This window comes from Cariama cristata, unplaced genomic scaffold, assembly GCF_000690535.1.
Source record: "Cariama cristata isolate BGI_N322 unplaced genomic scaffold, ASM69053v1 scaffold30897, whole genome shotgun sequence".
NCBI classification, from domain to species: Eukaryota; Metazoa; Chordata; class Aves; order Cariamiformes; family Cariamidae; genus Cariama; species Cariama cristata.
Window position 1 is genome coordinate 1 of NW_009627662.1, and position 16,859 is coordinate 16,859.

The following is a 16,859-nucleotide window of genomic DNA, read 5'->3' on the forward strand; positions in this document are numbered from 1 at the left end:
CGTTTTAGTTGTGGAGCAGGGCCTGCTGCTCTGCGGGTGGAACAGTGGTGTGCTCTTGTGAAAGCAAGGGTTGGTGAAGGGGAAAGATCTTGTCTGGCAATCTTGGTGAGAAAGAGAAGTCTCTGAAGGAAATGAATTTTTCCCTGGCAGGATTGATTGGCCACCCGTTGGGGAACTTTGTTGAGGCATTTTGATGACATATTATGCCAGATTATAATGAAAGGGATCATGAGTAGCCTTTATACTGTCTGCAGTGTTTAATTGCGCTTTAAGGCAGGTAAATATGTTGCCCTAGATAAGTACTGTCTTTTTAGATGTTGCTTTCTAAGGACTTCCCCTTTTTTTTTTCCCTTGTAGCTATACTACATCTAATTAGCTGTAATTTAGCATTTGGGTAGGCTATTCAGCATTCTCGAATACCTATTTCACTTTTATATCCTAAGCAGAGTAGTGCAACCAGGGCTTCTCTTGCAGTGGAAACTTACAACCCTGAAGTTTGACTGTGGACACTTCCTCCTGAGGCAGGACACTTTGTCCTTATTGATAGTAAACACTGCCCTTGCCTAAAAAACCTGCTTTGAGCTGGGTTGAAAATAGTGTGCTGTGTTAAAGACCGCACAGATCCAGTCAGCACTGGTCTGTGGAGTTTTCTACAGCAGATCAGCCAAGTTCCATGTGTCCTTTGCATCGTAAGTGCTTCATGTCTCATTTTCTCATTCAGTAAACATAGTCTCTTGGCAAGGAACATCCCATTGAAAGTAAAATCACTATGTTGCCTTTCTCCAAAAGGGGGATTGTAACATTACATTCTACTGCCTTTTATCACAAAGCTTGTTTGTTTTTTTTCTGCCTCTTCCATGAAGGTAATAAAAATAAAGCTGATGTTGGGGTGGTCTTGGTCAGCCACCATGGACCTGAACTTCAAAGGTTAGTTCAGGATCTGTTGATATACTAAACATGTAATGCTAATAGCATTTCACATCTGCAACTTTCTTATCATTGTTTTACACTCCTGAGCCTAGGGTGATCCTGTTAACTGGAACAGAAATGCTGCTGATGGCATGACAGTTCTGCACGTATATAAATCTGGTAGGAACTTGCCAGCTGGTCCTCTGAACTCTTAACTACTTGCCGTGGCGCTTTCAATAATTTTCACTTTGAAAGTCATCTCTAAGAATTTTTCCCATTGATAGACTTGTTTGCTTTATTCTGTCAAAGGGTGTTTAATAGATTGTTCCATCTAGTCTGGCTAGTCACTTCTAGCTACAGCCAATCTAACATGTAGAACTTCCCATGGAAAAGATAATCCCACTACTACTGATGGGGAAAAAAACCTCTCTTCCTTTCTATAGGAAATATTACTATACTGAAGTTATTAACTTCATTGAAAATTGATCTCCCATTTAAAAAGACATGTTTTTGTCAGTGTCATTAAAACTAATGCTATTTATAGGTGTGAAATTCTCACTTAGGATCTCTTTTCGTTTCTATGAAAAGCAAGAAGGGATTTCAGTACAACAGATTTTGAAGGAAATAATGCTGTTCAGTCTTATCAGACTTAGGGAAATGGATGCCATATTAGTTTGCTTCCATCTTACTCCTCTTGGTTATGCAGAGAATGTTTCTTGAACACTCAGAACTGTTTAAAGTACTTTTCCAAAATTCAGAAACCAAACCAAGCTGGAGGAAGTGACTCAGTAATGTAAGGCTTATTACTGCTATATAAAAGTTGTTAGTCGTCTTCAACAATAGGCTATTCAGCAAAATAATTTCCTTTATTTTCTATGCCTCTTGTGTTTTTTCTGAAATGCAAATAGATCTAAAGCTTGGTTTAACAAGTCATCTAATCAGGCAAGCAGGGTAGGAAACTGATGCTGTAGGTGGACATGCAGTTGGAAGTGTTGCAAACTGGAATTAAAAGAAAAATTGCTGATTTGATTTTGAGGATGTAGGTATTATTGTTCACTTCTTCCACTGCACATGCTTAAAATCTTCCACTTGTCTGTTCCCTTCTGTTTTTTCATCTATATAGGCATAGTGCTGTTCTACATGTTGGCTCAGTTTTCATGTTGGTACCTTTCTTATCTCTTTAAAATATTTCAACATGATATTAAATAAATAGAATTTTTCATGGAAGTTTATTCAGACCAGATTGTCTGCGAAATGTGACTTGTCACTAAGTGCAAGCAAAAAGTCGGTAGGTTTTTATGGTCCACTCCATCTGCCCTTGGAAATGGCTGTACCTGTTCGAAGCTGCAGTTTGGTTGGGCATGAGTCCTCACGGTATGCCCCAAATGTGAACCTACTTAGGGCTGGTCACAGAAAGGCATGTGATAAATAAGCAGAACTCAGTATAATCGCTTTCCTTGTCTTTAAGCTGTTGGACCTGTGCTTTATAGTGTTTTGGGGTGATTTCAAAAAGCTTCTTCAAGTAGAATATGTTAGTGCATACCAGGCTGTAAAGCAGCATGTGATATACTTGTGGTCTTGATCAACTAGTGCTGCTATCCCTGTCTCCTTCCCCCACTCCTCCAAGCTAACATGCAACTGCTTTATAAAGTCATTTTGAGTTGAACCATATAGCAGCATTTTTTTTAATGACCTCATTTTTAAAGACTTCAAGTCTTTACAGAATTTATTATACTTTTTTCAAGAAAGATTTCTCGATTGTGTAAAGGAACTTCTGATTGTACAGATCTGACCAAAGTGGTCAGTAGCCCTTTGCTTTGCTTCGCCGGTCATCTAGTGTGGAATGCCTAGGTTCATTCAGATGCCATCTATGCCTGATGTAAAGCAGGGACTCTATGTTCATCTTCTGTGTTTTATGTAAATGTGATAACAAGCAGACTACTTTTACTGTGTGAGGATTTTAAAATTTATTTTTTTTTTAACTAATCCTGGCAGGAGGGAAAAGTTGTTCTCACTAGTGAAGAATGAAAATACCTAGCCTCGCATTTATATACAAATTTACTTGTGAGTTGGGATTTTTTTGGTATAGTTGCATATCTAAAGTACATTCTTCTAATGACAGCTAGTGAAACAGCATTATGTAGAATTATTTGGAAAGAAAATTAATTTTCTTGTAATCTGTGTTAAGATGAACTGACTTTTTGACCTGTATGCTCAATTAATTTCCTTGAAAAACAACATTATATGAATTAGTACATGGATATGGAGAGGACTACTGTACAAACGAGGAATATATACATACTTCCTCTCGTCAAAGTCCTTTCCAACAGAAAATATTTTCTTTTCTCTCTCTTATTACAGATCAAGCATATGATGGCTTTCATTGAGCAGGAAGCCAATGAAAAGGCTGAAGAAATAGATGCAAAGGTAAAAATGGAAGTTCGATGTCAGTAAGTGCAAAAGGAAAACTGCATCTGACACCCTGTTTTGACAATTGCAGTCAGAGCAGTCCTAGAACGCTTTTGTAAGCTACAGCTTACTTCACATTTAGTTATTACATAGCAAAAAATGATGCTACCAAATAAAGTTAGTATTTGTTAGCTTTTGACAAATGAAAACAAGTCAAAGCTATTTTTTGGTAAAAGTTTTCTTAGTGGTTCTTAAATATAAATTTATTCATATGCAAGTTCGCTCATTTTTTTTTAAAGCAATCAGGAGAGCTGAGTGGTAATGTGAATAGACTGGATTAAGTGGAATACCTTCCTCTGCCTCCTATACATAACTTGACACCACTGAGGATTAAAGGAATTCTCTGCATATTTATGAATTCTGCTAAGGTTTATCATAACAAGCTATTACCAGAAGGTTGAATTTTAATTTTTGCTTGACTTCCAGTGTGTCAGGCAGAAATAGTAGTAGTAAATTAAAGCATTAATGCTAGTAATCTTGCACAAGTATTTATACATGTACCAAAATGATAAAAGGTGAAAGTTAAACTGGTTGAATTATGTTGGTGAAAGTTTGTAGTCAGGTTCATAACTGTACCTAAACCTGTGTAGCCACCTGCAGATTTAGTTCTAGATGTGATTTAGTAGGTATCCTGGGGGACTAAAACATAAATTTGTATTTAAGTCATGAGTTGAATTACTTGCACAATTCTTCACTTAGGTTAAGCCACAAGAGACTGAGTTTAATATTAACCTGGTGATAGAATATAGATCTTTACTAAAGAAGGATTAGTGGTGACTTACAACCCTAACAATCTGCATTGTACTAATACTGAAATATCTTGTTGGTATTGGAATCAACATAGGCATTACTAATAATATTTAATCTCCCTTAAAGATTTAGATGTACACAAATGTTTAATCAATACTAAAGCAGGTATTCCTGATGATCTGCAAACAGAAGTCAGAAGTTGAGACTAGATTCTCAGGTATAAATAGGAAAATTTGCCATGTGTTTTCACATGCTGACTGGCTAGGCTTTATAAAAAACTAATAGCTATACTGTCACTCTCCTTGTGTAAGAAATACTTAAAGCAATGAAGTTTGTGAACACTGAGGGCTGGGTAGCTTGTTTTAGGTAGAATCTCTTGTAGCCAGAAAAGAGATCGATTCTACAAAAAAAAATCAGACCTGAAGCTCAGATGAAATGAGTTTTGCTTAACAGTATGTAATATATAAATTTGTTACTTTTGTGCCTGAGGAATAAATACTGCAAGGAAACACACATCAGTCAATTGATAAAATAAGCTGTATTTTATTTAGCAAGGTTCTAGTTCAGCAGAACACATCCTATACTCCCTTTGACTTGAGTACTGGTTGAAATGTTTCGTTTATATGGAACCATAAATTCTATCATCCTAGCTTATCTATGAATGTGCTCTGAAAGCATGGCTGTTTCATTTTGATTCTGTTTTTTTCAGCCCATGGAATCAATTTCCACTTCCGTTATTTAATTTTTACTGTAGGCAGAAGAAGAATTCAACATTGAGAAGGGTCGCCTTGTTCAGACACAGAGGCTGAAAATCATGGAGTATTATGAAAAGAAGGAGAAACAGATTGAACAGCAAAAGAAAATGTAAGTTGCTTAGGTTAGATGGCTGACTTCAGAGCCTGAGCTCTCATTTTATTGCTAATTTTATACAAAATTGTTTTTCCCTGGTAAATAGGCAAATTTAGTTTGAACTAGTTTAGAACTCATATTTAGCTCTAATGATGAGTTTCTAGTTTTTCCTGGAGAGAAATTGTCAAAGGTGAGCTATAATAGTATAACTGTTAGTAAGCGTGGTGAAAGAATCTTTCATGTTTCTTTATGTAGTTAATGTCTAGAACTCTACCCTGATCTGTTACTCTGGGACAAATGATCATGTCAGGTTTAGTTTTGGTGGGCCTTAACTGAAGGACAGGGTTCTGCAATGTCATCATTTGTGCAAGTTCAGAAACAGATTCAAACAGGTGAACAGACTTTGTTATTAAATGTAGTACTATTGTTATCTTTAAACGTAAAGTATACAGTGAAATGTTGCAGTTTTTCTGTCAAAGTCTGATGGATTGATTCGACTTTATCATGCAACCTGCAGTCAGATGTCCAACCTGATGAATCAAGCAAGACTGAAGGTCCTCAAGGCAAGGGATGACCTTATTGCAGTGAGTATCTCTGTAGTAAAGACACAGAGGTTCTGTTCCTACTATCTGCTAGGAAATGTTCTTAACCATTCTCTAAAGAAAAATATGATTTGTGATTGAGTGACGTTTGCTTCAACATACAAAAATGGCTTTCCCAGCTGCTCTGAAAAGTCATAAGGATTTAGTCTAGCTTCACTAATCTGCTTTGGCTTATTTTCACAGTTTCTATTACCTGCTCTTTTAGGGAAATACAGGCAGCATTGTATCTATCATTTGGACAATAGCTTATTTCTTTAAAGACCAGGAACTCTCTCTTGCAAAGTTGGTAGAACTTTGAAGTTCTGTTTGCCTGAGGCAACATTTATGCATTAAAGCTGGCATGGCTTAAGCAAGTAGACTTAGAACACCACTACCTTGTTTTTTTCTGTCTCTTTTAGTGGCCCTTAGTATATGAAAAGGTTTGCTTGTTGTTCTAGTAGGTGGCCAATCTGTGTGTTGATGTATAGGGTAAGTGATCATTTATCAGAGCAGGCTACATTTAGTCTTCGTTCAGGCTTCCTATGTTTATATTACACCATGTGTAGTGTGTTCTCATTCTGCTCATTATACAGCTTGAAGGTTTCCCGTTCTCTCTTACCCTGTCTCAAAAACAGTTTGTGTGTTCCATGTCCTGCTAGATGGTGCTGTTGAGCTATTGGAAAAGCTGTCAGACCTGTAGAAGTCAAAAATAAAAATTGGATAATGTTCAAGTTGATGCTGCCATGAAAAAGGAGAGTTAGCAGAAGAAAATTACCAGTTTATTGATTCTTTAAACTTAGTTTCAAACTTTAGATTGTATTCACAGAGAGGAGGAAGGTGGTGACTAAAGAGCTAACTCTATTGTGGTAGTCTCTGCTGGGTAATCTCTTCCTCATTTATCAACTGACTCAACTTCATACTTCTGAGTAATGCATAATGCTCTTCCTCATTTTAAAACATTTATAGTCACATGCTGCTAGCTCTTTCTTCCGTTATCAGATCTTTGGCCTCTTTCATGAACAAGAGGGATGAGCAGTTCCAGAAATGCTGTGTTACTCTGGGGTGGGCAGTATAACTAGGTCTGACCATGGCATTAAATTGTGATAGTCTTATATCCTAGCACTGATTGTGTTAACATACACTCTTCTTTTAAACAGTATGAGACAGGACAGTAAAGAAAGGTTTATACCAAATCACACAATTTCTTTATCTGAAGTAATTATAATGGTTCAGTTCTAAGAGCTGTGTTTGAGTTGACTCAAATGTCTTAAAAATTCAATCACGTGATACTCATTTGCTGAACACAGATAATCAAAACCAGTTACTTCAAATTAAAAATAAGCTCTCACTTTTTAAAATTTTGACTTGCATTTACTTACAATTAACAAATATCTAACCTGAATATTGTTTGATAAAAAGATAGATTAGATTCCTTTGCTTGACCGCAAAGCTGAAAAAAATGTTATTTGGACAACTTTATTAGTTTACATTAGGCAATGATTTACAACATATTTAGTTTGTCTGAATTAGTATTATAAGTACTATCCTTTTACTACTGAGGTCTTTTTTTCATGAAAAAGGAATTATTGTCAGGTTATAATGGGTTCAGATCAGGGCAGGGAGAAGGGAACTGTTTGGAAAGGATATTGTGCCATGCACAGAGATGAAGGTCTAGCTTGGATGAACACCAGCTGGAGTGTATGTTTACGTGTTGGCAGGGTGTGATAGCTATAATAGGAGTACAGAAAGTTGGTAGGCATGAAACCAAATGCCAAACAGATGGGCTCTGCTGATCTGATTTCTTCTGAATGTAGGATTTGCTGAATGAGGCCAAGCAGAGACTTGCCAAGGTGGTGAAGGATACTACCAGGTACCAGACACTGCTGGACGGACTAGTTCTACAGGTAAATATTTAAACTGTAAAAAAATAGGTGATCGCAGCCCTATCTTCCTAGGTGTCTTTCTTCAAAAATAACCCACTGGAAGTTACAATTGTATTGGAGTCTAGATCAAATGTTGCTGGGTGATCTCTGAGTTTTAAACATCACTTCTACTGTATCTTTCAATCTTGGATTCTGAACAGATAAGGTTGCAGCTTATTTTGAGGTATAAAAGCTGGTATACCGAGCAGAAGTTCCATTATAAGAATAATTGCAGATGCACCCACATATATTGTAACATGCACATTTAGGATGCACGCTTTAAGCTTCTGTAGTAATTAGTTGGGTCAAATGCACCTTTGGCAAAAGCTGCTTCTCCAAACCTAGAAGTCAATAGTTATCCACTTTTAAAAATCTTTTTGGCATTTGAGACTTGTAAGTCCTGGCTTTAACAAGTTTACTGTAGTATGGCATGCGTCTGTGATAGACATACAAAGCAGAAATCAAAGCTTTGCTTAGCTAGAACGCTGTCCTCAAGCCCCAGAAATTAACTGCTAAAAATCCAGTCAGCATTGGCGAGGGTCAGTCGTGCGACCACTAGTGCCATCTTATGGTGTGAATTGGTCCTGTTACTATAAACTCACAGAAGCCAGCCACAAGCTCTCCTGTCTGCAGTTTGAACACCGTTTTCTTAACGATGTTTCCTACCAGCTTGTGCTTCCAAATCAGTGTTGTCTCTTTGTCACACTGAGGTCTGATATTGCTGTACATCAAACAAACCTGTCTCACTCTTGCAAGCTGGCCACGTCTGTCTTGGCTCTATTATATTTGATCGAGTGAGGGTTCTGTTCTCATCAGTACTCGCAGTTGGACTAGATGATCATTGTAGGTCCCTTCCAACTAGAACTAAACCTATTCTGTTCTATTCTCATGTATTACAACAGGAACTGCAAGGCAGGAGTTATTAGAACAGGCATCTGAAACTACTGCGTATCTTCAAGAGCCGCATAGGAGAATGTCAGCTTGCCTGCATGCTCAGTCTACTTAGACAGCATGATCCTTATGTATACATGTACGTTGTCTGGGCAGCTTAATCCTATGATGCATACGTTTAGTTGCACTTGAGTTCCAAACTTGAGGCTAACAAACAAACACATACTCCATAGCTGTAGGCTCTTTGCCAGCTATTGGTACTGTCCTCTCAGAATGTCTGCATGAACTGAACTTGCGAGCAAAGAACTAAATGAAAGAGGCTAATACTGTCAAGTTTTGGTTTTCAAATTGATCAGCTCCTTTCCTTTCTTGGGGTTAAATAGTTCTAAGACAATTAAAATGTTGACTTTCTGATACTGTAATGGTTACCTTGTGCAGGGATTCTACCAGCTGCTTGAGTCCAGACTAGTTGTTCGGTGCAGGAAACAGGATCTCCCTATGGTTAAGGTAAGACACCCAGAATAGTTTGACAGTATCCTGCTCACGAAGGCTGGGACCTCACTGCAAATATTTGCTGCTCAGATCCCATCTGTGTGACATGAAAACAAGCTTTGCTTGCTGCAGTTCTGCTGCAGATACAATGCAAGAGAACGAGTATGCTTTTCAAGTTGGGGATCGTTTGCTTGCTTGGATATTACCTAGGAAACTTTAGACATTGGTACAATATTAAGAATAATAATTAGTTTTGGCTCAAAAGCCATACTGAAATACATTGGCTTAATTAAAAGAAACCCAACACATCAATCCCAACATTTTACTGCTACAAATGATGGAATGACCAAACCCAAGTGGTGTGCTAGCATTTGTCAATGCTAATTGGAGGTTTATGTTGTATCCTAGACTGCTGTACAGAAGAGCATTCCCATCTACAAAAATGCCACAAAAAGGGATGTGGATGTTCACATTGACCAAGACAACTTCCTGCCAGAGGAAATGTAAGGAAAATGGGAGTCTTTTATACAGAGCACTAACTTAATGCAACTTTTTCAAGCCACAGCTTGTACTAGAACGGTCTCAGAAAATTATGTATAGAATATCCTCACAGTGTGTCTGCTGCTGTTCTAGTGGAATTTGGCACTTCTTTGTGTTAATCGAGCACAAACTGAAGCAGTTTCCTCCAAACAAGCACACTCTCAATCAAAAATGTCAAAAGTTTTGTGTAACTTCCAGCCTGATTTGTAGTACAGAAGTAGACAATAACTGTATGTAGAAACTTAACCATTGGTCTTTAAAAGAGAGAGAATACGGATGTAACTATGCTTTCTATCTCAAGATGAAGCAAACTGAGTCATAAGGTGCTGCAGGATAATCACTTGAGGGGATTTGTTGCTTTTATGTCTGCAAGACTCTACTTCCATATAGTATGATAAACAACATGGCACAAATCTGTATATTCTGATAATCAGTGATCTTTATGTGTGGGCCAACAAACAACACTTTTACCACTCTTCCTCAGTTCCCAAAATCTGAAAGTTGTCTATTAAAATACAGAGTCTGAAGCTGTTTTGAAGTGACAAATTTCATAGCTCTGCTTGCATTTAGATCATGGTAATGAGGACCTTTATGTGTAGCTGTGGTCTCTGGTAACTCCAAAGATGATTTGCACTGCTGCTTCACTGGATCAGTTTGTGCTGATTCCTATTAAGACATGATCAAAAAAAGTTTGTTTTTTAAAAAATAAAAATCTTATCTGTGTATCTGACTTGCCTATAAGCACTGATTTGGGATAATATCTCTGCCACATTCTGACTTCGAGATGTCCCATGGATTTCACAAATTATTATTATTTTTTTTTTTCCCCCCTTTCTAGTGCTGGAGGTGTTGAAATCTATAACAGTGATGGTAAAATTAAGGTTTCCAATACCTTGGAAAGTCGCCTGGACCTTGTAGCCCAGCAGGTGAGTTTCTCTAACAGCCAAGGTGAACAAGATATAATTAACTAGTTTTGTCTTGTAATTAAATCCTAGTGTCTCCAATGTGTCAGAGTAGTGTGTGGGATCAGATACCAACATGGATGACAAGTAAGAAGTTCTCTTTGAATGGAAAGAAGCAAATTACCTACTGTTTGTGCTTCTCTACAACAAACATGGCTTTCCCTAGAATGATCCGTTTTCAATTAGGCATGAGCATAGAACTCTAGAAATTATGATGCTGAAAGACTTGTTATGACTACGCTGCAGTCAAGATGTTGAAATGCTGAGGCTAAATTGAATTACTGAAGCTAGCTTGAGTACTAGAAACTTTGGCTATTATACCCTAGTGGAAAAAACTAGCTCTGGCATCTCTTTCTTATGCTGCAGTATAGGCAATCCTTTAAGTCTATAGGGTAGCAGGCAACGTGTGTTCAGCTAAAGGCTTCATAAAACTCAAATGAATTGACTTGTTAATTTTGAAGCCTAGCCTAGGTATCACACAGTGCCTGCAATGAGGAATGTACAGCAATTGTATTGCCCATTGTGTATAACTGATGTACTCTTTCTCAACAGATGATGCCAGAAATCAGAGTGGCTCTCTTTGGTGCTAATGCCAACAGGAAGTTTTTGGACTAAGCCTCTATGAGAGAAGGTGGGATCTGTTCCACTGCCATACTGAAGGGGATGCAAAAGCATCTGCTAATTTAAAATCTTGAAATATAACATTACCGTGTCATCCAGTATCTGTTCTTCAATGGAATAATTTTGCATACCTGCTGTGCTTAGCCTCTCTACTTGTGGTAAGAATGCATTGCTTAAAGGATGCGAAGACATACATATTCATCCAGACATGACACTAGAAAACAGAGGCATTTGGGCTCTTGGCTTTCCCTGCACTGTTGTGGCTCTATAAAGACAAGTGGTCCATTTAGGGTCACTCTCTTTGCTTTGGCCACATCTCTTTCAAGTTGTCTAATCTGTGAAGTAAATTACTATGCTGCCGCTGGGAAATCCCTTTTCACTTAAGGCCTTCAGTGTTATAGAGGGCATGCATTCCTTCCCAGGGTTAGTGGTTTAATTCATGTTACTTGATCAGGCGTTTCTCTGTTCTGTATATGTGATTTAAAAAAAAAAAAGCCTGAGCCTGTAAAACTTTATTTATTAAAATAAAAATGCGTGTGTGTATGGAGTTCATTGTAGCTTTCCTCCGGGGGATTGGCAGCGACCTTTGAAAAGCAAGCTTGTGTGTATAAGGACTTACTACTTGAGGGCTGTGTGTAATTGTAATAACTGTTCTGTGAAGGTAGAATTCGAGTGCACAGAGTGCTGTAAAGCTATTTGCTGGAGTAATGCTGGATTGTAGGCAAGCCTTTTGAATAGGACTCTAGGATGAGCTTCATTCTTCCCAAAAAAATGGGTCAGTAGTTTTGCTCCCTCAATCTACTTTGACAAGAGAGAACTAGAGTAACACAACTGCGCTATTTAGATACAACAAATAAAATCCATTTCCAGTTACAGGTTTGTTATTTCTGTGCAGGAGATCCAAATCATAGCCCTGTAGTAATTAAATTTCAGGACTTGAGGAACAACAGCCAACTGCTGCAACTATTCTCTTTATTGTTAGAGTGACAATGAGGTTAAGTGACAGTAGCGCAACTATATTCTTTCTGCTTTATGCAATGTTTTTAACCTGAGACCCTTTCTTCTCAAGCTGAGGTGCATGCCATCATGTAAAGTAGACTCTAAATGCCAGATAAGCCTTTTACTGCCTCATTTGTCTAAAATGGAGATTGGCTGCTAAGAAAATCCTGAATCCAAACTTATTTATTCCATTTCTGGAAAAAATGCTTTTGGTTTCCTCTTGCAAAATAAGATTCTTTAGCAAGGTTGTTTTTGTTGGTTTTTTTTATTGCTCCTTGCTGTTGCATTTAGGTACCAGTTCTTGTTTTCTACACAGATGGTTGTGATATTTATTCTTTTAGTACTTTGCTTTTCAATACATGGTTCTGTGACTGGGCAGTAAGTGTATCTGGACTGAAGTCCTACTCTTTCTAGATTTTGGATAACTGTTACAGCTTTCATCTTTGCAACTGTCAGTGATTGAGCTTCCTGACTAAGCACTGGGCTCTGGTTTTGTGACAAACCTGTAGTAAAGTAAGAGCATTCACACATTCATGCTTACCTGTGTTGTTTCTTGGTTCAGATAGTACTTTTTGGAACAGATTCGTGTTGGCCCTTTCTGAAGGTTTCATTCAGCTCATCAATAGGCTATCTGCTAGTGCTTTGAAAATGCAGTTGAACTTACCTGGATCCTTATTTTCTCTACAGCTGGGCCTAGGAACAGAAACTCTTAAGTATTGAAATAGTGCAGTGTATGGAAATAAAATATTGAGGGGTGAGACAAGAGGAACTTCCTCATCTTTGGTAGGTGATGTGCACTGTGAATATTTGCTCCAATGTTTGATGAAAAGACTTCAAATGGATCGTAAGATCATTTCTAAAGAAGTGAACAGCCTAGACTTGGCTATCATGATTTGAAAGTGTAGCTTTTATGTTGTTGTAGTGCTACCCTTTCCCTTGGAAAACTGATACAGGCAATGGTGTAATGCATGTAGATAAAGTCACAGGCAGAATAAGCTGAAGGTTGGGACACAGAAGAGGCAGACGGCTCTGTTGTACATCATTCTGCAGTGATGGGCCATACTACAACATTATCTTCAGGTAGGTTTTGTTCACTAAAAAAATAATTGCATTGGAAGTTACTAAGTCTTTCTCTGATACCAACAACACAAATGTGCTTGGCTGTGACAAAAAGAGACAAAAAGGATCTGATGGTCTGCTGCTTCTGTGATTTCTTTCACAAATCCAGAACTTGTATACTTTTGGAAAGCAAAATAGTTAACTGTCTGACTGTGGAGCTCATAGTGGAAAATCTCATATCTTCCTGTGCAGGGAAGAGGAAGAAATAACCACTGTCATACTTGCATACAAAAATTAGCGGCCTCAAGAATATGTTTAGTGTTAGTCACATGGGCAGCAGTGATTCAAAGCAAGTCTGTAAGAAATGGTCTGAGCTTTATATATATCACATCTGAAGTCAGAGACTAGTGGTTTTGTACCCCTCACACCCTCTCCCTGACAAGCTACCTGAAGCACTTATGCCTCATCAGTTTATTGGCAGAGTTGCAGGCACTCTTATGCTGAAACGTGTCAGCTGTGACACAAACTTCCTCCTGTACCAGTAGTTCTCTGCAGGTGTGTTAGGAGAAGGCACCGATTAATCTTGGGACAACCACATGAGAGAATTTGGTGACAAAAAATGTCTGTATTACCTGAACATCCTTGTCCTTCATTCCAGGTAATAGGTACTGTTTCCAAATTTTGTTGCCTTAGAGATGCAGAGAAAAATGAAATATTCCATCCAGGTTTACCTAGCGTATGTAGCAACCCTGTTGCGTCCTCATCCAAGCTTCCCTTCAGTGTTTATATGCAGGTTTTTACAAGTAAAATGTGAAACAAAAGCAGCATTTCAGGTGGATTTTGGAGTTCTACGGGAGCGTCATTGCAGCACTGTGTTATTATTTGAACTGTACTGCTGATTTAAGCAAATGAAGTGGTTGCACATTTTTTTTTTTTTTCTTACTGATTTACCTGATGACCTAGGGCAAATCAATGAGGATATTGATCTTTATTCATCTTTGTATAAGCATGCAAAATATTCCAGCTGGGTATAGTAAATGAGCTCTAAGCCAGTTCAGCACATTAAGAAGCTGGACGAGTACAGGGAACAAAGGAGGCATTAAATCAGGGTTCAGGTAAAATAATTAAGTTGTGATGGGAGAGGCAAGCACCGCAGATTAATGGGGAGTGCAGAGCTGGTTCTTTCTAGTGCTGGTTCTTTCTAGTGCTGGAAAAGGAGTTAGGGAAATAGATAATGTTGCACTTGTTCTGCACAGTTGGCAATGGAAAATTTAAGAGCGGGTTTGACACTAAGTGATCAGCAGAGGACTTAAAATGTTACTGCATGTCTGAGTCACAACCCCTTTTTTAGTACTTAGTTTTCACACTGAGAGGTATTAACGTTAATCAGAGAGACACATGCTATATGAATGATCCCTGGAGGTGAGCACAAGTGTCAAGGTGAGAGAAAGACTGGAAGAAAACAACCAGAAAGTACTGAGAACTGAGGCCTTGATGTCGTTATTGAGCCAGTAACAGTTGATGGAGCAATAACTTCTGAAAGAAGCTCTGAGCTGGCTGTTGGGGGTGAGTGCTACCCATCAGAATACTGGTAGTGACAGGTGCTGCAGGGAGGCTGTTTAAGTGCCCAGCTCCCTCCTGAGAGCTGGTCTTGGAGGAAAGCACGGCCGTGTTTTCCCTAACAAGCCTTGTTAAAGGCTAGCAGTCCAGCTTCTGGGTGAATCCTGCCCTGAAAGCCTGGGCACAGGCCTTTGGGTGTTCGCTGTCCAGGGAGGGCACAGATCCTAGTGTGCAGCCAGAGGCAGGCTGGCCAAAGGAGAGTATCTTGCTTGTTGCATGCCCCTGTCCTGACCTGCTGATGTTAGCAAGCAAGCAGAGGGAATACATAACAGAAAAATATGCATCTCTGGAAAAATAGAAGACGACTGTTAGATAATACCTTACACAGACCAATAGCCTATGCAGTACAATGAGGCTGGAGCCATCTCCATAGACCCACAATCTGTGCCTAAAATAGTCTGTAAGATTAAGAGAAAATTACACATTCATTTAATTCCAAAGAAATTGCAGAAATAAAAGTGAATTACCCCAGAAGAAAATTCAAAGCAAAAAATTTTCCTTGGTTAAGTGAACTCTGAGCTGCTATTCTGGAGAGCAGAGACTTCAGACTGCAGTAAAGCAACTTGGCAAAGGTGTTTAGCCCTGAGCGAGAGCCTAGACAGACTGCAGCATGGTTTGGTTGTGTTTGCCATTTGATGCAGGCAGCTCAGAGAGGCAGGGGGGGCCCCCATCCTACCTTGCAAACATATTTGCAGGGAACAGGCCATGACAAGAATGCCCTTCCAGGGCTGGGAAGTTCCTGCTGCTCTCAGCCAAGGTAGAGCTGGCTGGGAAACCCCAAATCTGTCTTCCTAGACATCTCTTTCAGAGCATCCCATACCACTTCTTTGGCTTTGCTTTAGAGAAAGCAAGAAAAACATCTGTACAGGAGCATTTGCAGGTTAAGAATCACACTGACAATGTGCCAAAAAATGTCATTTCCCAGCCCATGTGACATGATGGAAATCAAAGGCTGCGGAAATCAAGGCTACCAAACTATTTTACGTAGTTCAAGGCTGATGTGCTGGGAGAGATGGCATAGTGAAACTATTAAGGGTGGTCTCACCCAGCATTTCTGAAGGCCATTTCCCATCCTGCGTCCAAGAGTGTTTGCACGAGGTCAGCTCCTTTTTCCAGACAGTCCCTGGCCCACATATCCCCTACCTAAACACCAAGTGACTGCACATACCCAACCTAGCACCAACTGCAAACCCTGAGGCTGTTCACGGTCCTGGATTTCATCCTACCACCTGCCAGTGGCAGAAACATCCTAATTTGTCACATGAAGCCATTGTTAGAAGTCTTTTAACAGATGGATTGGAAGATCATTGGTTTCTGAGCAGCTATGACTTCATAGCAGAAACCTCTAAGGTCTTAAAAGCCTTGTTGCCCCCCAAACCAGCTGCAGGGCGTGCAGTAAGTTTGTGCTTTCTCCTCCTTCCTCTCTCCTAGCTTGCCCATATGTATTCTTCGGCCATGTGTATTAGCAGGGCCATTTCTCTCCCCAGCACCTGACCTTCTCCCCTTACCAGGTAGCTGCTGGTATAGAGCTGCCGCCCCTGAGTATCTACAGCTCTGCAATGCTGCATGGCTGCAGGGTATCAAATACAGGGGCAGCACCTTGACACCTAGCTGGAAGCGGACAGGAGAAGGAGGGAGCAACTGTCTTAGCTTGCCCTAGCTGGTGAACTGAACACAAATAATAGAGAGAGGGATATGTTGAAGTATTCCCGGTATTTGGAGGGGCAGTTGTCTGTCACAGAACTCTTCTTTCATCTGCATGTGCACAGTCTTTACCTGGCTTCCTTGGGACCGTTGCCTGCAGTGTGATTGTAACACCTTTCTCCCAGCAAAGGTCACTTTTACCCAGATGGTCACAGCAGCCCTGTAGTGGGAGACCCACCACAGCCAAAACCGTCTTGGAACATCTTCTGGAGAAAGGCTAGTGCTTTTGCCTCAGAGGGCTCCAGAAGGAGAGGGGATCATCACTATCAGCAGCAAAATGCTAGAAGTTGGTCCCAAAGACACTCTTGAGTGAGAGCACAAGAAAATTATTAATCTGTCTAAAAGTGAAATTATGAGTATTTTTTCCCCATGCACGTGATGTTGAGCAGTTTAAGCACAGCCACTTGTTGCGCAGTTCTGCTCTCAGCTTCAAACACTTTGAAGGATGATGGTAGTCTCACTAGCCAGGGCTGGGACAGCAGGCATGGGGA

The 16,859-nt window shown here is 39.5% G+C and overlaps 1 protein-coding gene across 1 annotated transcript; it reads left to right on the forward strand.

Moving 5' to 3' along the window:
• Positions 1 to 612: 612 nt before the first annotated feature.
• ATP6V1E1 (ATPase, H+ transporting, lysosomal 31kDa, V1 subunit E1) lies at positions 613 to 11,533 on the forward strand (the record flags this gene model as incomplete). Its single annotated transcript, XM_009704522.1, has 9 exons — positions 613 to 668; positions 3,271 to 3,336; positions 4,883 to 4,992; positions 5,495 to 5,561; positions 7,373 to 7,462; positions 8,810 to 8,878; positions 9,272 to 9,366; positions 10,242 to 10,329; positions 10,918 to 11,533. Coding segments are annotated over 9 exons (704 nt in total), but the record flags the coding sequence as incomplete, so codon positions are not given.
• Positions 11,534 to 16,859: the final 5,326 nt, after the last annotated feature.